Source organism: Triturus cristatus, chromosome 7 (genome assembly GCF_964204655.1).
Source record: "Triturus cristatus chromosome 7, aTriCri1.1, whole genome shotgun sequence".
Classification (NCBI taxonomy): domain Eukaryota; kingdom Metazoa; phylum Chordata; class Amphibia; order Caudata; family Salamandridae; genus Triturus; species Triturus cristatus.
This window is the reverse complement of record NC_140590.1, coordinates 1,740,107,370-1,740,130,282: the sequence shown is the minus strand read 5'-3', so window position 1 is coordinate 1,740,130,282 and position 22,913 is coordinate 1,740,107,370. Positions and strand designations below refer to the sequence as shown.

The window sequence follows — 22,913 nt, the reverse complement described above, 5'->3', positions numbered from 1 at the left end:
GGTCGAGGTGGAAGTTAACCAAGGTCGAGTGAGCGGTGTCAACGGGGGAGTGAAGTCCGCCCTCCGGAGTCGCCGGAGACCGAGGTGAAGTGTACCGGAGGTCGGGAGTGAGGATCGCACTCCGGAGTCGCCGGAACCTGAGAGAATCGTGCCGGAGGTCGGGAGTGGAGGTCGCACTCCGGAGTCGCCGGAAACCTGAGGAGAGGAGCACCGGAGGTCGGGAGTGAGAATCGCACTCCGGAGTCGCCGGAAGTCGACATCGAGCCAAGGCCGGCCGACGTCATCGAAGCTGAGGTCGCCATCGGACCGGAGCCGCCCGAGGTCGACATCGAGTAAAGACTGCCCGACGCCATCGAATCGGAGGTCGAGATCGAGCCGAGGCCGCCGACATTGAACCGGAGCCGCCTACCGGCGTCGTCAGGAACTGACATTGTGCCGAGGCCGCCGACGTCGAACCGGATCCGCCTCACGGCGTCGACACGACCCCAGCGGCGTCGGAACAACAGAAAAAGGGCAGTAAGTGGAATAGAGGGCACGAAAGGCCCAGTGGAATCCTAAGAGACTACTCTAGGGGTTAGAGAGGTGCTGGAACCAGCTGGACTGTGCCAGGGGTGAGCAGAGACTAATTTAGAGGGGTTGTGTAGAGTGAGAGAGCCAGGTCTCTGGTATTCCCCCCTTGATCTACCTCAGTTTAGGCCTCAGCCTTGTCCAAGCCAGGGAGTAGACACCCTCAAGCCTTCCACATCCCCACAAGCTGTGCCTGGGCCAAATCAGCCCTTAGGAATTCAAATGTGATCTGATTCTATGAGTGTCACTGTCAGCTTTTAATTATTTATTAGGGGCACTGTATTTATTGTATTTAACCTATTTATTGCTTCACTGTATTTATTGGTCCACAGTATTTATTGATGCACAATATTTATTGGTTTACAGTATTTATTGCCTCAGAATATTTAATTGCCTGTATGTATTGCACTTATATTTATGCCTTCATTATTTATGATCACCCCTATTTATTGAATCATTAAGCCAGTATTTATTTGACCTGCACTATTTAAAAAGTTTGTATATTGTGATTGTTATTTATTTATCTAATCAGCAACTAAGAGAAAAAGAAGATAAAGAAAGATATTTTCATAATTTTTACGGTGTAGAGTCGTTTTTGGAACGGATGCACGCATGGTTATTGTATGGGTATGTCGTATGCTTAGCACGGAGCCTGATTCCTGACCACTCGAGCCAAGCTACCACAGTGTATGTCTGGGAGAACACCACCACCCTTCCAGTGTGGGAGTGTTTTTCTAACACCCGGCTATTTTGGAACATCATTAAGTGGGATAGAGGAGGGCGACCAGATAGCCCTTCTAACTATGTTTCCCAGGAGGAGTGGTTAAAATATTTCAAACCACAATACGCTTGTAACCCCTCATTCAACTTCGCCTGGGTTCCAACTCATGCTCTCTACTCCCAAGGTCCCTTCTGTACTCAAGATGCCCTGATGGCCCTGGGTTCTGTTGCTAGCGGTCGCGCTCCTAGACCAGATGGCGTCCCTCCTGACGTCTTTCTTTACAACAAAGCCATTTGGAGTAAGTACATCACTCTACTGGCAAATGCTGTGGCTCTAGGTGCGCCCGTTCCTAAGTCATGGGGGGGGGGGCAGTTATAATCCCTGTATTTAAGAAGGGAGACAAGACACTCCCAATTGGCCTTATAGATTCCATCCAGAAGGTGATCGGGAGGATGGTCCTGAATCAGATACTGGAGTGGATTGATGATAATAACATCCTGTCCCCCTTCCAAGCAGGTTTCCGTAAGCTAACTAGCACAGTGGATCAGGTTTTCCGTTTCGTCCAGCTCCACTGGAGGGTGGTGACGCTGGGCAAGGGCAGCCTCTATGCCACTTTTGTGGACTTGAGAGCTGCCTTTGACCTTGTGTCTTCGGTTGTGGGCAGTATTGGAAAAACTTGGTCTCCCTAAAGAAACTTTGACACTGGCTATGCGACTGCACGAGTCCAATTACGCTAGGTTTCAATGGGGTGGGCCAGGTCAGGTTACTCCAGAGTTCCCGGTTGAGCGTGGTGTGCGCCAAGGTTGTACCATGGCACCCACGCTCTTCTCATTATACATTAATGAGATAGTTGATCTCATGCTTTGTGTAAACACTGATGCCCCAAGGTTGGCTGGAGTTACCATCCCAATATTGATGTTTGCAGACGATACGCTCATTGTATCCAAAACTTCGAGTGGTTTGCAAAGAGCCCTGCGCGTGTTCGATGATTTCTGTCTCGACCATGGTCTGGAGGTTAATGTGGCTAAAACAAAATTCATGGCCTTTAACCCCCATCCTAGTTTTCGTGGGAAAAAGGTATTCATGAATGGCCAACCACTAGAGATGGTTAATAACTTCACGTACCTTGGCATGCACCTAGCAAACGATGACAAATGGCGCAAACACATTGAAATGGCCACCTTGCGATTTAAACAATTATCTGGTGCCTTAAGCCGGGAATTCAACAAATCTTTTACAAAACCAATAAACCCTGTACTAAAAGTTTACGAAGCCAAGGCCTTAAGCTGTCTGCTTTATGGAGCAGAGCTATGGGGTTTTGACCAGTTAGCATCTTTATCCAGTGTTGAACATAAATTTTTTCGAAGTATAACTGGCCTTCCCCAGAGCACTCCTCTGATTCCTCTTAGATATGAATTAGGTAGGAGGTCTATTCTGGATATTGCAAAACTTCGACCGGTTCTATACTGGCGGAGACTCTGGACTACCCCTGAGTTCTCCAATTATGCTAACGGTCTTATGGACATTATAAAAACAGATGTTTTCCATAAAATCGGATGGCTGAAGAACCTTCATGAAACACTGAAAGACATGGGTATGGAGGGGTTATGGTGTGACCCGGTGGCCGCTCTGTTTCCATCTAAGAGATCCCTCAAAATGGTATACTGGGAAAGAGTTGAATTCCAGGCATGGAGTAGAGCTTCTGGGATGTCCGGTTGTTATCTAGAGGCAAAAATTACTCCTGCACTAGAATTATACTGGGATCTGGTTGCTAATGTTGGTGACAGGAAACTTTACTTCCAGTTCAGAGCTGGTTCTCTGCCTCTGCGGTCTTTGACTGGAAGGTGGGCTAGGGCACAGGAGGAATCATGCCCTGCTTGTGGGGCACAAACAGAAACAACTGCCCACTTTTTGTTTGTCTGTCCGGCATTTACTATCCCAAGGCGTGTTTGGCTCTCTCCCATGTGTAAGATCCTAGGTACCAGGAGCAGCGCTGTGGCATTATGAATTCTGCGCACTAGCTCCCTAACAATTATTTTTGTGGCCCTAGCTAAATATCTGGGATGGGAGTGGTCTCTACGGAGAAAAGCGATCAAGCACACCTTAGAAGTCCCTTAATTAAATTGGGGCTTGGGTCTCTTCATGCCTCAAGACTTGTTTTATAATCTAGTGATTAAGATATCACAGTAGTTTGTGAGTCTTTTTAACCATGTACATCCTTTCGTCAGTATTTTGATTTGTTTAATGTTTTTTAAAAATACTTTTTAATGTATTTATTGATGTCTTGTACTTATGTGGACACAAAATATTGTGCTCTTTGTTTTATGTTTGTGTCTTTTATGATTCATTTTAAATCGAATAAAGACTGATGATGATGATGAATAGTTCTGCGTATCATATATTTTGGAAACCAATTGATAATTACATAGCTGTCCATTTCTAATTAACTCCTTTTACTGCTCTATTTATTCATATATGTATAAGGATTTTCTGGTTATTATCATTATATCTGTTCTCAGTTTTCACATTAATGATAATTTGTATTCTTCCTTTTTTAGTTAGTTTTTATTTCCTATATGTAGTAGATGTTTTTTGTATATAGGTACTGTTATTCTATTTTTACTATTGTTATTGATCCTGTATAAGTGCCTAGTTCGGTGCTATTTTTTGTGTTGTCGTTCTCTTAATATAAAATTCAATAAAATATTTTAAACACTAAAGTTCAGCAGGCACAGCATAACGAGTTGCAGAGAAACCGAGAAATAGAATGCACCTGACAAGTAGGCAACCACAACATCAAAAAAAGAAATGGGAATGGGTGAAACCTTTCAGAGCTTCATACGGATAGCAACTTGGAATGTAATGTGTTGCTCAATAAATTTAAGCACAATGCAATACCTGAGTCAGCAAAGCATTATAACGCAGACCTATTTGAAAAGCACCAAATGTTCCTTTCTGGAACGCTAGGCTTTATATACAAAGGTACATGCAGGATTCACCGGGGATTCATGTGGGGTAGTAATTATTCTGAAAGATCGGCTACCATTCCCAATACATGACGAGATTATGGGGTAGATATATTGCTGTTGCAGGAATGCTTAATAGAAGACCAGCATCTGTTGTTAATGTCTGCACCTCTTCCTCACTTACTCTGCCTTCCTAGGGTACATAAGGGTACATAAGAACTCCTTCCGTATTATTGGGGGAGACTTAATGGGGTAGTCAACTTAGAGATGGACAAATCAGGGACTAGGGCATTGCACCAGAAAAGCCCAATACACCCAGCCACATTCCCAAAGGGCCTGTATTTAATTGACATATGCAGTGCTAAATATGAAGGGAAAAAAATAAGTGTCAGGGCTCTTGTCAGGAGGCCATTGTAGCGTTCACCATACATTGCCCCTGCCATGCTGCCACTAATAGTAACAACACAACAACTAATCATCACACTCCTAGAAGTGTGACGATTCAGGCTACTAGAGGTCCCTAAGGCTAAAATAATGGCTTTGGCAGCAAGTAATAGTCATTAATAATTGAGTGTGGTTGTGGTCATCTCTATATAACCCAGCCAGTGCCACCTTGTGGCAGACTGTCACAAGCGCTGGTGTTGACAATTAAGTGCTGGTACACAGTACCAGATCTACTGGCTCAAATTAAGCACTAGATGTATGGCACCATATTCACCTATACCATAGAAGTTATACTTCTTACTCTTGATTACACAAGTCCTTTTCTAGATCAGATTACTGTATTGTACCCAAAGTAAAACTAGGAGAATTGACTGGAATACAAATTATGGCCAGTGGACTCTCAGACCATTCACCAATAACACTAGCATTGGCAGGACTTGGGTGCGGTTATTGTAACTGGCACCTAAGCCCATGGTGGTTGACAGAGAGAGAGCTAATGACATATATCACTAAAGAACTGCCACTATTCTCACAAGATAAGCTGTGGAAAGCATTTAAAGAGCACATGAGGGGCAGACTCATCCGCTATATCACTAGTTACCCCAAACGTCAGCAAGAAGAGGTGTCCCAGTTGGACGCGAATGTATTTAATTTAGATTTTGCTCATGCAGTATTTCTAGAACCCCAGATTATCATAAATATAGAACAACACTGCCATAAATTACTGCAGGTATTGATAAACAACAACAGCATTACTCGCATTTCCAAGTAGTGTCAACCAATTGGACAATAAAGCAAACAAAAAATTGCATTGGCTTCTCAACGTCGATTCCATCGAAAGCAAATGCTACATTCAGCAAGACAATCTGGAAAATATGAGGCATCATCCAACTGCCAGTATTTATGCACTAAAAAGGATAGCCCTGACCAAAGCGCATTGGCTGAATTTATATTCCACGTCCCAATGAAATGGTTCACAAATGACAAAACAAATAAATTGTCCGAGCCGCTCTAAGAGCTGTGTTTGGTGGCTTAGTGGACTAATGCTTCATCTGCAGGGGCCTGTGTTTGACCTCATGGTCACAGGTTCAAATTCCGCTGGATCCACTCAGCCTTTCGCTCTTCTGATGTTGATAAAATGACTGCCATTGAGTTGGGTAACGGTAAACATCTGTTATTCAGCGCCAAGACACCCCTATGTGAGATGCACTTTACAAATACACATCTTATGTTATGGTTAATTGGAAATACACCTTGGGTTCCCAGTGGAATTATTGGAGCACGATGTGTGATCTGTTTTACCACTTACGACAATACTTGATGAGGCTCTGGCAATCGGTGAACAGCCGTTACGTTTACAAATGATTACGATAATTCTCAAACGAGTCATGCCACCAGAACTCTGTACATCATTTCTCACTCATAATCATAGCGGCCACATTCTTTGCCAACTTGATAACTGCTGTTCAAACCCTCATAGTGTTGCATCTGGATAGTGGTTTTATCCTACTCCACTTCCGCAATACTCCCTGGCCTCCATATTCCTCAATGCGATTCCTTAAGGGCATCCTACACACTGCACCACAACTCATGGAAGGCCACTAGAAATATGGTCAAACCAGTGAGATCTTGATGGAATTCCATTTGCGGGCCTTGCCGGCCTGCAGCGTCTTCTAAACCAGCTGCATCATTTACATAGCCATCGCGGCCTGCACCTTTGCATATATTGCAGACAAGCTCACCATCAGAGGTGGCTCTCAGCACACCCACAGCCAGGACACTATCAGACTGCAGACTAAAAAGTGTAAAAAAGAAACGGGGTAGCAGGCCTTTTTTATATGTTCACCCATGATCTGGAATAGTATCCCTGTATCCATCAGGACTGCGCCAACCCTGCTCCAAATTAGAAAAGAGTTGACGATTCATCCCTTCAAAGAACATTACATCACATCTATTAATCGTCCATAAACCATTTATTCCGGACTGTATCACGTATTGGCTGTATACTTGTCTTTGAACCTTTTCTGTACAGTGCTCTGCTGCCTTTTGACTGGGTTTCCACTAGAACAATACATACTGACATGCATACATACTACCTATTTGTGATTGTAGAAAAAGTCAATAGGGGACCATGATAGGACCAGGACTTCAGCAATGAACAGGACTCCTTCATTCTATTCAATTTGGCCCTTTCTGCAGGGTCATCCCCTGACTATTTACCTTCCTCCTCATATTTTTTCCTGAATTCTTTTTTTTGTTGGCTTTAGGACTCTGTGCACTTCACCACTGCTAACCAGGGTTAAAGTGCTTGTGCTCCCTGCTTAAAACATATTAACATTGGCCTATACCCAATTAGTGTATTTAATTTACTTGTAAATTCCTAGTAAAGCGGCACTACATGTGCCTAGGGCCTGTAAATGAAATGCTGCTAGTGGGTCTGCAGCACTGACTGTGCCATCCGCTTAAGTTGCCCTGCAATAGCAAGCCTGAGACATGTTTAAAGGACAACTTAAACTGGTGGCACAATCATTCCTGCAACGTGTGCAGTTTTCAAACTGCCATTTTGACCTGGCAAAGTAAACATTTTGCATGGCTCAAACCTCCTTTTTTAATACATATGCCACCCCTATGCAAGGCCCTGGGAAACTCAGATGGCAGGATGCAATGTATTTAAAAAGTAGTACATGTGTGTTTAAGTTTTACATGTCCTGGTAGTGAAAAGAACTCTTAAATTTGTTTGTCACTACTGCAAGGCCTACCTCTCCCATATGATAACATTGAAGTTACCTTATTACATTTTATAAGTGTCATTTCGAAATGAGAATAGACATCCAGTTCAAGTTTGAAGTCTCTGGAATCCTAATTTAAAATCCTAACTTGTGGTGAAGTTGAATTTTAAATTACGCTTTTGAAAATGTTACTTTCTAAAAGCCTTAGCCATTTTGTGCCTGTAGTCTGTCTCTGGTCACATGAGTGAGTGTAGCTGACAGCTGGGCTTATGTGTATTCCTCCTAGACAGCCACACACAATAGGGAGCTTAGTTGTACCTGAAAGGGCCATCACTGGCAAGGTGGGAGGGAGGAGCTGGGCACAGACCCACTTTCTCTTGAATACACTGTGTCCCACCTCCACTCAAAGGGCTGCATACCCCTGTAGTTAGTCTGAAGCCAGGACAGGGGCAGCATGATGCCTGGGGACTTGATAGGCATGCCTCTGAAATCTTCTCTCTACTTCAAAATAACAAATGTGTATCAATACTGGACTTCAGACACCAACAGTACACTTTTGGACCTGTGGATACTCTGCCAGGAAGAAGGACTGCCATGCTGCTGAAAGGACTGCCACTCTGGTGGAGTGCTGACCTGAATGAACTGTTGACCTGCTGTGTTGGCCTGCCGCCTGCTGACCTTTTGCCTGGGGAAGAGGAAATGGACCTGCAACTTCCATCTTGAACTCAGAACCCCAGAGTGACTCCAATGGCTAGTCTGCTGGCCTCCCGATATCAGCCTCATGGACTTCAAAGGTCCCTCAACATCCTGTACTAGCCCCTGAACTCCGCTGCAGCGAGTTCTACTTATATCAAATAAAACTAGATGACTGCAACAACCCTCAGAAATCTTTGAAATCAGAAGAACAGTCCATTATGAACCTTGACAGAGCAGTGTTGTGTGGTATTCATTTTTTGGACCTTCATCTCTGGCACCACTCCTTGGTGTGTTCTGATGCTGGGTTCCTTCCAAATATGGCCAATTGTGGGATAAAAGTATTCTTGTCCAAATGAATGACGATCATTCCAACAGTTTGAACTGCACACATCTCTGTTCGTAGACATTGGGCTTGAAATAATGTTTTTGTTTTAAAATTAAAAAAAAATTCTGATCCCATAATCTTTCAGTATTTGATGGTAGCATGTACTAGTTCTTTGTACAGTGGGGCAGACCTATTTTTTAGATTAGGCCATATTGGTTTGCAAAAAGTTTCTTCATAGAGGACAGAAATGAGATTTCAAGAATGCTGTGTTTCGACCTTCTATACTATTATAGTGAAGACCTAAAAGACTGAGTTTAAGGTACATTATCAAAGTTTAGTTCATAAGAATTATTTGAATATGTGATGTTAAGCTAACCGTGTCACTATTTTTCATACACGTACTGAGTAGGATGTTATGTAAATGAGCCACAAGCTGTTTACGAATGGAAGTCGAAGCGACTGGCCCTGGGGTTATGGTCATGGACAGGATGCCTGAAAAAGGTGTATGAAAATGGTAGATGCCTCTCTCTTCACCTGACACTGCTGATAGTAACAACAGACAAAATCTAACAAACTAAGATATAGTATGGGAGAAGACCACATCACATTCATGGATTGACTACAGAGAACAGAGTTGCTAAATACTTAATGATTAATGTCCGTGCTTCTCAGTACTACCTAGAATATCACTGCTCTTAGCACAGAATGAAGCTATAACTGTATCATCAAGGTCTATTTTACATTACCTAAAACTGTTTTGTAACTGATATTTTATTGAAAGGATTGTGTATATATAGGCTGTCCGGTTTTAGGTTTAAACCTATACTAACTGATAAAACCCCACCGGAAGGGAAATAGCCCTCACCAGTGTATACATATAAACACTGAAAAAACCCCTGCACAACCACAAGCTGAATGCCATTCAAAGAATGGAAAAGGAGAGTGAAAGAGTAATTTTTATTTCTTCCTAAAGGGGCCAATATAATGTAACTTTGTTATGCAAGGTAGCAGTAAGGAAGACTGTGCTAACATTATTCTGCTTGAGTTTTGTTGTTTAGGGATGTCACAAAAATATTGTTTCTTCTTCCTTTTTCAGTTATGTGGTCTTTGGGCTAAAGATACAGGGGTTAGAAGCCTGTTTTAAGTGTTGTTTATTTATTTTATAAAATCTATAGAATCAGGAAATATCAAAATCATATTTGCTTTTTTGGCTACATTTGAGTCTTTCACTGATGGGAAAAATGTATGTTTCGTAAGAATCTTTCCCAATATGTACCATCACATTTACCCACTGAGAATAATTTAAAAAACCTTGATACATCAGCCTCCTTTTCCAGTGAGTCAGTATTGATAGTAGGTGAATTGCCAAATGACCCAGGCTTTAAACATTCAACGCAAGGTATAGTGACAGGTATATGTGAAAAGAGTGTAGTCACAAAGCATCTTGAACACTGGTGAAACCATGACCCCAGACATTTGGAAAACATGGAACGCAGGGTCACTTGGAAACCTGTTGCAAAAGTTCTTACCAAGTTCAACAAAGATTGGAGTGATATTGTTTGTATCTACAGTGATTCAGCTACGTATATGAAAAAGTTGTGTTATCACGTGTCAAAATCGATACCTGAGCTGAAGTGCTTCCCGGTGAGAGATCCTTGCCACTTGTTAGATGGTATGCTGAAAGCATTGTTAAAATCTTCGGAGTTAATGAACAATGCTATTGACTTTTTAGTCCATTCTGGTGCACTGTTTTGTTATGCACGGAAACTAAAACACAAATATTTCTCTATTTTTGCATTGTGTGGCATCAAAGAAAGTCATTCCAACTGTGTCACTTAGCTGGTAGTTCTCAGTCCTAGAGGCCATGCATGATATATTATCCATGTGGCAACCGCTTACAGAACTTTTGCTGAGTGATGATGCCAAAGGCAAGAAATGTGAGGATCTTTGGTCACATATTGATAGTGATTTGAAAAAAAGCACACTCTACTGCATGTTTTGATTTTTACAGGAAACACGTCTGCTGTAGTGGACATAATAAAAAATTAAGAATCCGAAAACCCTTGTCTACCTAGTGTTCAGCATAATTGGTGTAGATGTGTAACATCTCCTTGAGAGTAGAATGGGCGGCACTTTTAGTGACTGTGGCACGGCAACATGTTCAATGTTAGAGTGCTTGCCACTTGGTAAGCAAAGAAATGTTGAGGAGCAATTCAGGAACTTTCATTTTACGATCTATGATAAATAGCCCTTCACCAACCATGACATTTAAGGTCAATGAAGCCTCACTGCGGTAATCTGCACAAGTTATAGATCCCGTCAGTAAAGGGAAATTTTCTCCAGAGTTTCAAAAGTGCTGCCTCAATTTTGGCCACTTCAATAATTCTGAGGGCAAATACGCCCAGTTCAACGCACATCTTGAAGGACCTGTCGCAGAGAATCACAATCATGAGGTGCACCAATATTGGCATGGAAAGCTATGTCAGTGGCCAGAATTAGCAAATTGTGTACTGGCTATTTTGGCGTTGCCTGTGTTGAAGAGGGCCTTTTCACAGATAAAACTTTACATGGGAAGGAAAGAGCGAGCGTGCATGACCAAAGACTCACTGACGAAGTATTGTATGGTGTACTGTGATAATTTGGATTTGTAAAAATGTATTTGGACCTCATATACACTGTATGTACACTGTCTGTATACCATGTACTATCCGTGCAGAAAGCAAGCCATAATAAAAGCAAAACGTTTCATTAACTACGGAAAAACACTGTCTGTTGTTTTTAATAACGCAAAAATGTGTAACCACTGATAACCACTGTTTTTTTAAGGTATTGAAATCACTTGAAAAGACTGAAAAAACCCCACCAGAATTGACCAAAAATAGAAACTGAAAACAGGAAAGCCTATGTATATATCACGTATAGCATATGCATGCACACAACGTCTCCAAAACGTAGAGTGATTTTGTGGTGTGGACCACCTCTCCCCTTCGTACTGAATTTCAAAAACACTGAAACCCACTGAGAGTAACTGACCCTGACTGGCAACTGGGATATGTGCCCTGAGACTCTGATATCATGTAAGGCAGAAAGATGCCAGTCAGTTGAGTCCAGCACCCTTGAAAGGGTTTAACCTTACTTGAGCGGGCATGCCTCATCTGGATGGGCCACTCCTTAGGAGGTGATGCCATTCTCTGCATTAGGCTTTGCAGTCAGTTGGAATGGATTGCACACATGTTTTGCACATATTACTCATTTGTCAAAAAGTAGAGTTATTTATATGCCGGAAACATCACAATTCTTCTTACTGTCTCTGCAGGAAACCAGCTTTCGATTTAAAGACTCTAGTCGGGATTACTGGATTGGACTGAAGAAGGTCAGGGTGACAGGGCACGAAGAATTGCAGTGGGTGGATGGATCACCCTATAGAAATGAAGTGTAAGTGCATGATTTCATGGTGTTTTATTACTCCAAAAGCAGACCCGTTCCATTGCTATTGTTTCTAAAGACATTGCTGGTTCACTTTTACCCAATTAATCCCCACCTATTTGTTCCCAGACAGTAAGGTGCTCTCTCAATTTTTGGTACCAATGCTATTATGTTTAATAATCAATGTGTAATAGTCATGGTACTGTGTATATCGATGATGTTTCGATCCCATTACACGATGTAGGGATCATCATCAGGACTTAGATTAGGCCTGAGAGTATCTATAGTCGTTGACACGGGGGAGAATTAACTTCCATTGGACTATTCTGCATCTGCCACCGCTGAGTGGAAAAAAAGAGCACAAGTGAAGCGTTCCCTTGCAATTCTATTCTTCCAGAATAGAATTGCACGCTTTACTAAGTCACTCAATGCTTTGTCGTTGTAGTCATTAGCGTTTTTCAGTGCCTTTAGAATAGTGTGTAGGAGGAGGGTCACCAGAATTACCATGAAGACTCTGCTTGTGCTCTTTTTTTCACTCAGCGGCGAAAGATGCAGATTGGTTCAATGGAAGTATCCCTGGAAGGTGGAATGATAATTCAAACAGCCAATAGCATGAGAATGAACCATGGTCCCGTGTCATGCTTTAGCATCTAAAGAAGACTGAAAAGCGAATAACAGCATTCATTTCCCCGTGTTAATGACAATAGATACTCTCAGGCATTATCTAAGTCCTGATGACGATCCATATATCGTGTAATGGGATCGAAACATCGTCAACACATAGTTTCATGATTATTACACATTATTGATTCCAAAGTATAATATCTTTGATACCAAAAATCGTGGCATGGTCTTTGTAATATTGTTAATTTTCACTCCCCTCTAAATGTCTTGAGTTTTTACAGTTCTTCCCTTGTAATTTTTCCTGTGTATGTTGTTTTTTGTTTCCCACTTTTATTTCGTTCTTTTCTATTATGTGAATATTCTTTCTTGCGAGTTTGTGACCTAGAACATATTCATTTTCTGTGTGTACTGTATGCATTCTTAAACCTTAGGGACCTCTTGTTCCTTGATAGCATTCCTTACCCATAGTTCCTTGTATACCTTTGGGTTTCCTTGCTCTTGAAAACAGGTTTTGTCATGTCCTTTAGGATGGTCCTATCATGTACATACCAATTATGTACATTATGTCCCATCCACAGGACATAACAGTTATAAACGGGTGACCTTTTACCTAGTAGCTTACTTCTGTTTCTTCGACAACAGGCTCTTGGTACCATATCTTAATCTCTGTACCTGACAAGCATAAACATGTCCCTAGGCACAGCAGATTTATTCTGTATAAGGGCACCACTTTTTTCATCAATGGCCAACAGCCAGCTGAGCTTGAGTGTTTTGCTTAAAAAAGGATTAGCAAGTAATTAGTGAATATTTTCAAAACATATCGATTCTAGAACAACCCCGGAGTGACCACTTTAGTATAAAAGACCCTCAGTCCCCCATAGAAAAACAGAGGAGAATTATTTCCAGGCTTGACCGAGACTCTGCAGGCTGATCGTTTGACAAGCGAGTGACCTGACATCCCTTGCGGGGTGCCATCCTCGACGCAGGGACAGGTTCCTTCATTCAGAACCATCAGGTGAGGGGTTAGCACTTCCCCCGGGAACTCTTGGCTCCATTAGGATCTATCCTAGCACTTACGTACACATGCCTCACCTAAAGATCTATGCTAGGTACATTTAGGTAGGCTACACATAGTAGGAGTACGCCAATGCTATTGTTTTATATAATTGTTTTTATTTATCTTATTAGCACTATGGTAGAAATGTATTTACTAGTTACTATATTGGTGCTAGCGATCACATTTGTCTGCTTCTGTCGTTTGATTGTTGCAGCTAATATGTTTCACACTAGACTGACGCTTGACCAATAAATACTTATTGAAACAGTTCCAATCGTCATTCTATGTGTATTCTGAGAAAAAGTAAGCACGAGTGACTGAGCGAAGGATACTGTATTGTTTTCCACGATACCTGAGGAATCCGGGTTGTCATGTTCAGTTGTTGCCAGAAACTACACACACCATTGTAGAGTACAGGGGGATAGAAGGGGCACCGTAGAGCTAGCTGGTCTAACGGCTGACTCATCCTGTGGGGGTGTCCAGAGTCTGTCTGCACACCAAGCCCTCAGTTTAGGTCATCCAAAACGCACAGATCCTGGAGGGGGGTCCTAGGAACTACATGACAGTTTAAAGTAGGAGCTCAAATTTTTGCCAATAACTCTTGAACCCAGAACATGTCATTGTCCACTCTCTGAGTTGTCAAGTGTGCAAGTGACTAGCAAACAACCTCCATTATCTCTTCCACTTTCCTGGATGAATGGAAACTTGCAGAAATTAATGCGTTCCTAAAGGAGCCCGCAGCTGACCCGAATCAACTGAACAACTTCTGACCCATCGCTATGCTCCTCTATTCAGACATAGTGATTGAGAAGCCCATCAACAAGCAACTCACTACCCACCTAGAAAGTCAGCGCCTTCTAGACAACACTCAATAAGGATTAAGAAAGAACCACAGCACAGAAACAGCACTCATTGCAGCTAGCGATGACATTCGAACCATCCTGGACCGAGGAGAAAGAGAGGCCCTCATCCTGCTCAACCTCTCTGCGGTTTGGAGACTGTCCCCCACAACACCCTCCTCAGAAGACTCCACAAGTTTGGTATACAAGGATCTGCTCTGAAATGGATCTGTTCCTTCCTCATGGGAAGAACCCAAAGGTTCAGTCAGGCTGCCACCCTTCACATCAGAGACTAAGAAATTGATATGCAGAGTCCCACAGGGATCGTCTATCAGCCCCATCCTTTTGCAACATATACATGATACCGCTTACCAACATCATTTGATCACAAGATATCACTATCATCTCCTATGCCATTGACTCCCGACTCATCCTCTCACTGATGGACAAGACAACCACTAACAAAACCAACTTCACCAACTGCATGACCATGGTAGAAGACTGGATGTGAGCTAACCACCTAAAGCTCAACTTCGACAAGATGGAAGTACTGGTCTTCAGCAACCAGAGCTCCCTGTAGGACACCACTTGGTGGCCGTCGGAGCTAGGCCCAACACCCATACCAGCATGCCACGCAAGAAATCCAGGGAACAATCTAAATGAATAGCTCAACATGACAGCTCAAATCATGCTTCCACATCTTATGCATGCTGCGAAAGATCTTCAAATGGTTGCTTCACAACACCAGACAGACTCTCACACAAGCACTCATCACCACCAGGCTGGACTAGAGCAACACTTCCAATGCCAGAATCTCCAAATAACTCCTACACAGACTCTAGACCATCCAGGACACCGCCACATGACTCCTAATTGACTCCCACTCTGCACCCACATCCCACCACACTTCAGGAAGCTTCACTTGCTCCCCATTCACAAGCCCACATAGAAAGCCCAACACAACACAGGACCAGAATGCATACTCTTTTTCCAACCCACACCTACGCTCTGCCTCACTCTCACTTGCACACACTCCCTGGATCCACAAAAGCAAAACTGGAGGTAGCTCATTCTCGTACATCACATCCAAGACTTGGAGCAACCTCTGTCAACACATCAGAGCCTCCTCCTCACTTCTTGAGTTCCACAAGAAGCTGAAGACCTGGCTCTTCGTATAAGCACCTTGAGGACCACACATCTACACCCCTGCCCAAGCACCTAGATGCCCTCAAGGATGATTAGTGCACTGTACAAATCAACATAACATAAAAAATAAGTATTAATAAAGCTATATGTATTGAGTGTCCTGGAAAACCTGTTTATCTCAGATGTCAATCGATTTTCCAATTGGTGCTCAAAACTGTAGTTGGCTTTTTAATTTGCAAATGTAGGTGATATGAGCAAATTAAAAAAATGTTTTTGTACTGTATGTATTGTTCTGTGAACCTCTACATTAATTAACCTTACTTGCATACCAGTAATAAACAATTCACCTCTGATGTTTCTTTCTCCAGTGACCTCGTCCAAAGTGATGGCCCAGACCTGGACTGCATCTACCTGAACTCCAAAAAAGCTTGGAACTTGCACTGTGCTTCTCAAAGACCTTGGATTTGTGTAAAAGAAGCCAGCTGAGCTTGGGAGCTCCACCTCATTCGCATTTCGTCCGCATTTCAACTCTAATCAAACCTGATTAGAGCACATGGCTGTAGCATTCTTTTTACTTATTTTTTCAGTTTTATATATCTCTACTTTGTCCTAAGGGCATTAAAGTACTTTACATGAGAACCAGTGATTTTACATGCGATCCAGATTACTCAATTTTTTTCCTGTTTAGGCATGGAGAGTTTAAGTGATTTGGCCAGAATCACCGTATGTCGAGCCAAGAATTGGATTTGAGCCTGGTTCCTCAGTTCCAAAGTCAATAGCTCTAGCCAATAGGCCATATCTACTGCATTCCTCGTGCACGAGACTTTGTTTCTGATTTGAATGTAAATACATTGAATTTACAATTTACGTGTGAAACCAACAGTAGCTCCATTGAGTTTTTGGATTTATGATTGGAAATTCACAACAATAAGATATGTAGTAAGTTGTTCAGAAAAGCTACAGCTGGCAATAGTCTATTGCATGCCCAGAGTTGTCATCCAAAAAATCTGATTCACAGTATTCTATTTGGTGAATTACTGCGCGCCAAAAGAAATTGTAGTACAGATGAGAACTATGTGTTTGAAGAAAAAATCATGAGTCAGAGATTCCTAGAACGGGGTTATAGTAAGGCTACTATCAATTCAGCCATTGAGAAAGTGACTAAAATTGAAAGAGAAGAAATGTTTTCTAGGAATAGAAAAGAAAAAGTACAACCAATGATCAGGTACGGTTTATCACAACATATCACAATCAAGCTTGGGATGTGAGAAAAAGCCTTAATAAATTTTGGGAAGTATTAAGGACGGATGATGATCTCAAACAAAGCATATGTAGCTATCCTTCAATTACTTTTAGGAAAGCCAAATCACTGAAAGATGTACTTATAACAAGTACGATTAAAGAACCCAAGAAACCAAATGCAATACAAGGTTTCTATACTTGTAATAAATGCAAAGCATGTAAATTCAGCCAAAGTTGTAAAACTGTGAAGTTATGTAATGATAAACCAGCATATAAAATCCTGAAGCATTTGACCTGTGATACAGAATATGCAATTTATGCACTTAAATTCCATGTAACCAATTTTATATTGGAAGCACCATCCACAAAGCAAAAAAGAGGATCTTAGAACATTTGAGAGCTGTGAATAAAAATGACAAGCAATATCCAGTGGCCCGCCATTTCTATGCCAAACATAATCAAAATGCAAATGTTCTCAAGTACTATGTGTTGGATAGTGTCCCCCAAAGGGAAAGGGGGGGCAATCGAGCATTGGAACTGAGAAAGAGGGAATCAAAAATGATTATTAAGTATAACACCATGTGCCTAATAGGTTTGAATCAGGATGAGGAAATGTCAGTACATCCAAGATAAAGAAATGTTCCAGAAACTGCATTCGTCGATATATGTTTTTAAGAGTTTTTTAAAGTTTTTTATTCTAGAAATTTCACGCAGCAGTTCGTCTAGTTAACATGGATTTTTTGGTTTGTTGCAGAATTGAAGCAGATCACAGACAAGCAGGTGTATTAGGTTAAAAAGTATATTAAAAGACATTGTACTATGAGAAGGATGTGATCACTTGAGTGAATATATTATGTATCTGTTACAAATTGAAATTATACTAGAATTGAAGGATTAACACCCACTGGGGTACAATATTTGTGTCGTTGTGACAATGAATTTTGTCATGTTTATAAAATATATAGTATGTTTAAAACAAATATTTAGAACTGCAATAATACATCTGCTTTGTGTTTACAAATGAAATAATTTTTAACAAAAACTTTATTTTGCAACAATAAGGTTGACAGTATGTCTACTATGTTTACTAAAGTTAACAGGAAATGAACGCTGTAACTTTAAAAGAATGAACTGCACTTTGAATCTCTGCCCGTGAACAAGGAGTGACTGAAACTCCGAAATGCGTAGGGACTTCCGTTGAATAAAGCACGTCTTTATATAGAGGCCACGGCACCAGTGAGTTTTTCTTTGAGAACGGAACATTGGAGTATGTTTGATATATATCCAGAGACAAACAACGCTACGCACTCGGGCGAGTACGGAATATGATATTTATTCCAGCTTATTCCATCACTGTAAGCTAACACAAACGCGTTTCGGCCGCCTGGCCTCCGTCAGTGTTAGTTAACGCAAAGTAAGTCCACGTTTAAATAACAAGGAAATTCATTTGTTTGCTCACAATCTATTACAAAAAAATATAAACATGAACAAGGGACTGAGGCTACGGTGGCTCACTCTAGCAAACTATGTGGGCAATCAGAGGCAGGCTAAGATGGCCAGGCGGCCGAAACGCGTTTGTGTTAGCTTACAATGATGGAATAAGCTGGAATAAATATAATGTTCCATACTAGCCCAAGTGCACAGCGTTGTTTGTCTCTGGACATTGTTTTTTTATGAAATTATATCGCGGAGCCTCCTCTGCAAGCTGCAGCACCTGTGCCATTGAGAGCGGCGGTTGTTGGGCGGTCCACGTTTTGGATATATATATATATATATATCGCCCTGCCATAAGAAGACAAGCAATGCCATGGCATAAATTGAATTGCTGATTTTCTAGTACAGTCGTTTTAGTAGTATGTTAGCTCTCCTGGCTCAGTCACTAAACCTGGTACACTCATGATGGCATATGATCTGCGTTATTAGAATTATGCTATTCTGCGTAATTTGGATTTGCTTTAGTTTGCACATAAATTGCTTCATGATTTGCAGGTTTTAGCAATTACAATTTCTGTTTAAATGGATAAACGTTTCATAAAACCAGTGCCACAACTTTTGTCACACAGTTGCAGACCATTTGCAAAGATAAAGTGGTTAAATATCAGTTGCTGCTTGCTAAAGATAGATTTTATACTGCTACACATGAGAGAGAAGCCTTTTGCCAGACTGTGATTATGCATGAAAATGACAGACTAGGGAAGTAAAACTGCTACAAAATGTGCCTCATAATTTGCCATTTCTTGCTGTATAATTTAGTCTTTCTGGCTGAACAATTTGCTCCTCCGAGATGCATAATTTGGAGTTCTTTTAGTAGGGTAGTAGCACAGGACGTCAGTTACTGCTTTAGTGGTATTGGACTGATACATTATTCTGCTGAGTATTAAGTTTCAATTAGCACGATGTTTTCAGACTGGCATATAAATTACTTTCTGTAAAGAAATTATGCAACTTTTCTACGGTGGCAAACCATGAAGTACTGTAATATTTCATGAGTTGCTCTTCAAAACAGTGAGTACTATTATTCTGATGGCTACTTCTAACCACAGATTTCTCACCTTGTGAATCTCCCCAGGTGCCAGACTAGACCCAGAAGGTTTTTATAGCAACTACCTCACGTAGGTATGTGGTGTCGTGCAGCTCTGCGTCAGGTCCGTCCTGCCCTGGATGTGACGTCTAGGCCTCTATATAGTTGCCACATCCATGTGCTGACGTCAGTTTTTTTCCACGCCTTCTGACACAGATCCCTTGAGCCTGCCAGACTTGACAGAGTTTTCTTCCAAGCATTTTTCTAGTGTGCGAGGAAATGAGCCTCCAAAGACTATAGGGTTCAAACCGTTAAGGACTGCCACAATCATATGTCGCTGATGGATGCTCACAAGGTCAGTCTCTTGTGTCTGGGCTCCAAGCATGATTCAGGGTTGTGTGACAAGTGAGCCAAAATGAATCCAAAGCCCTTCTGAGACCACAAGAAAACACTGTAAGTTGCAGAGCATCAATGGAAGTTGTATAAGGCGCACGTGTGCTCCTGCTAGTGGGACTGCTCCAGTGATCGATCATTATTGGAATCAAAGTCTTCAGGTGAGTCAAAGAAATCCAAAAGGCATAAGATGCACAAGAATGGCTCCTCCCATTCGTAGTCCTGCTATGCCCTGTGTACTGCAAACCTGGTCTCCATCCCAGCAACTGATTCCAATCCTCCTCCACCTAAACTTCCCTAGCCTCACACCACAATAAATTAGGGAATTCAGGGAGGCTGTGGACTACATATTTAGTACCCTACCGGAACACTCTAGTGTGCCTTCAGGCCCTACAGGTCTGAAGTGTCTTTAAATCAGTCTACCGCCGGTTGATCTGTCCCCAACACCGACTGCGTCACTCTACCTGCACACTGAGATCAACCCTGGCTTCAGCCTCGATCCCAATAACTCTCATGATGCTGCAGCCCCATATGTCACCCTTTACATCAACTTGTGTATAAACTCATTATAACCCTGAGTCACCTACACAACTTTTTTGATTGTGCTGGTGATGATGACAAACACTAGCACCTCAAGCGACAAGAAAAACTTATTTTCACATCTCCAGGACTCCAATAGCCTCTTGGCATCAGCTGACACTGGCATCCAATCACCATCACTAAATGTGGCTATAGAAGAGTCTGCCTCCTTTACCGCTGTAATTAGGAGAGCAGCAGAAGTTTTAAACCACCTCATGCCCACCACTGGTGTCAAGACAAATGTGTTAATAGAGGCCCTTCACCCAGGTCTAAGTAGGAACCCCTTCCACGAACGTTTAACAGACACTGTTGGGCATGGAGACATTTGCCAAGGGAATGTTCTCCCCTGCCATCCTTGCCCTCAGGTGAGTGATTACCAGCTACTTTTTGGCCAGATACTAGCACATGCGTTGGAACACCGTGGTATACATCTTGACCATGGTCCTCAGTGATGTCTGGTCTAACATTCAGTGCCTTATAATGAATGGCCAAGACGCGGCAAAGTACTACATAAGATTGGACTTAGACACTACAGACTATCTGGTTAGAGCAGTCAGGACCAGTGTGGTGTTGCAGTGGCATGTTTGGATTCGATTCACCAGATTCTCAAGTGACATCCAGCAGTCACTAATGGACATGACCTTTCATAGGAATCATCTCAGCCCTAGTGCGCTTTAAAGATAGCAAAGTGACAGCGCGCTCTCTTTGGCTAGCACGGCCAGTGCAGCAGTTTCCCTAGCAGTTTTGTCCCTTTCGACTCTTCAGGGGTGGATTTCCAACAGAGACAATGCCAAAAAGTGAGTTACCAGCAACAGGCCTCCCAAGTCATTCAAGGTAGAGGTTCAGGATCTAGCCACCAGTGCCTAGGCCCCCAGGAGAAACAATCTACTCAAATCCATGCTCTTTCTTCCGGAGCTGCAGCAAAACTGCTTCAGGACACCCTCTGCAGCACATATTCAATTCATAAAGCCTAACACCCCTGTCTACCGGGAAGGGAGCAGAGAGCTCACCATTCATACCATAACGAACCCTCGCAAACGTTCCCGAATGGAGACGCTTGAAGAGGTCACAGAGGTATGGGGGAGCGCCCATCTCAAGCAAGATTAACCAAAGCTTGTCCCTCTGTACCAGATCGAAAGCGGATCTAAGATCCACAAAGATCAGGTAGAGAGAGCCCTTCCCCAAAAACACCGTCTTCCAGTATACCAGCTGTAGCCTGAACAGCTGGTCGGTTGTGGAAACCCTAGGGCAAAAGCCTGCTTGAAAGGGCGATAGAATTTGAAATTCTTCCATCCAACTTTCAAGCCTAGTTAATAAAATTCGAGCAAACACTTTCTGAAGGACGTCGATGAGGCTGATAGGCCGATAATTTACTGGGTCTAGTGGAGAGGCCTTCTTGTGGATGGGGATAATTTCTGCACCCTTCCAAGTGTGAGGGATATCCATACCAAAAAGAATTGTGTTAAAATATATCAATAGGTATGGTACCCAGACCAGCGGTTCACTAATCAATAGATCCCCGGGATTCCTATCTAGGCCAGGGGCTTTACCAGAAGAAAGAGCAGCCTGAATTTCACGAGAAGTGCAGAGTGGTGGATCGAGCACCCATACCTCGTTATTCCCTTGGGGCGATATACTAGTCAGAAGTGGTGGTAATTCAACTGCATGATCACTTGTCGGAAGACTAAAAAGGGGCTTGAAATGCCTCAACAAACCTCTTCACTTAGGCCAGGTGTTATAGCTGAAGATCCCTCATATCTACCACATCTGACTAAATTCCAGAAGGTCCTTGAATCATGGCTATCCAGGGCGTCCTTTATACTGGCCCACCTGGCAACCTCCCAATCTTTTTTGGATACAGATGTAATAGATTTATACAAGAATCTGGCTCCTCTGATACTGTGCGGGGTACCATTTTTCACCTCCCGCAGGAGTGCCCGTTTAGCATCCCTGCAGCTAGAGTTTAACCAATTAGCTTGATTCCTCGCCCCATTTAACTTTGGTTTTGCCGCAGCATAAAAAAAACTGGCGGCCTTAGAAAAGAGTTTGGTGTGGATAGTCTCTAGCTCTTGGAAATATGATAAGTCCTGACTACCCTCCATGAGAACAAACGCTTCAGCTAAATGAGTGGCCACATGGGAGTATAGTGCAGCGATTTTATTTGGAGTTGTCAAAAATGTTACCCACCTAATGCGTCGGCCACCTGCCACCACTGTTAGATTGTTACTATAGATTGTTCCAGAGTCCTTGGAACTCGTGTTGGATCCAAATGGTGCAAAAATTCCAAACTGAGGAGATTGTGGTCACTATCAGCCCTATCCACTATGGTAAAAGACTTGAGATGGAACCAAAACTCCACGTTTACCAAGATGTAATCAATGGTTGAACTTTTACCCAGTCTGTTATAAGTATGCTTCCCCGGGGCATCTGGAGCAAGTCTGCCAAGACAAGCTCGAAGAGAGTGAGTTACTAAGAGCTTGTTGATCTCAATAGCCAGAGGTGTTAAACGCGGAGCAGAATACATAAGGCAGTCCTGAATGTTCCAGGTTGAATCCTCCTCAGAAGTAATAGAGGGGATACCAGCCAGGGGTTCAAAGTGGCAATTAAAATCACCCCCAATAATCTTATAGGTAACAGG

At 42.4% G+C, this 22,913-nt stretch overlaps 1 protein-coding gene across 1 annotated transcript in view; it reads left to right on the top strand.

Moving 5' to 3' along the window:
* The window catches only part of LOC146812967 (killer cell lectin-like receptor subfamily G member 2), a 122,157-nt gene extending 104,151 nt beyond the window's left edge, over positions 1-18,006 (top strand). The window contains exons 4-5 of the mRNA XM_085614648.1: positions 11,765-11,883; positions 15,909-18,006. Of these exons, the coding sequence (XP_085470774.1) occupies positions 11,765-11,883; positions 15,909-16,026 (237 nt within the window). The 3' untranslated portion in view covers positions 16,027-18,006. The remainder of the gene's footprint in view (positions 1-11,764; positions 11,884-15,908) is intronic.
* The last annotated feature ends 4,907 nt before the right edge of the window (positions 18,007-22,913 follow it).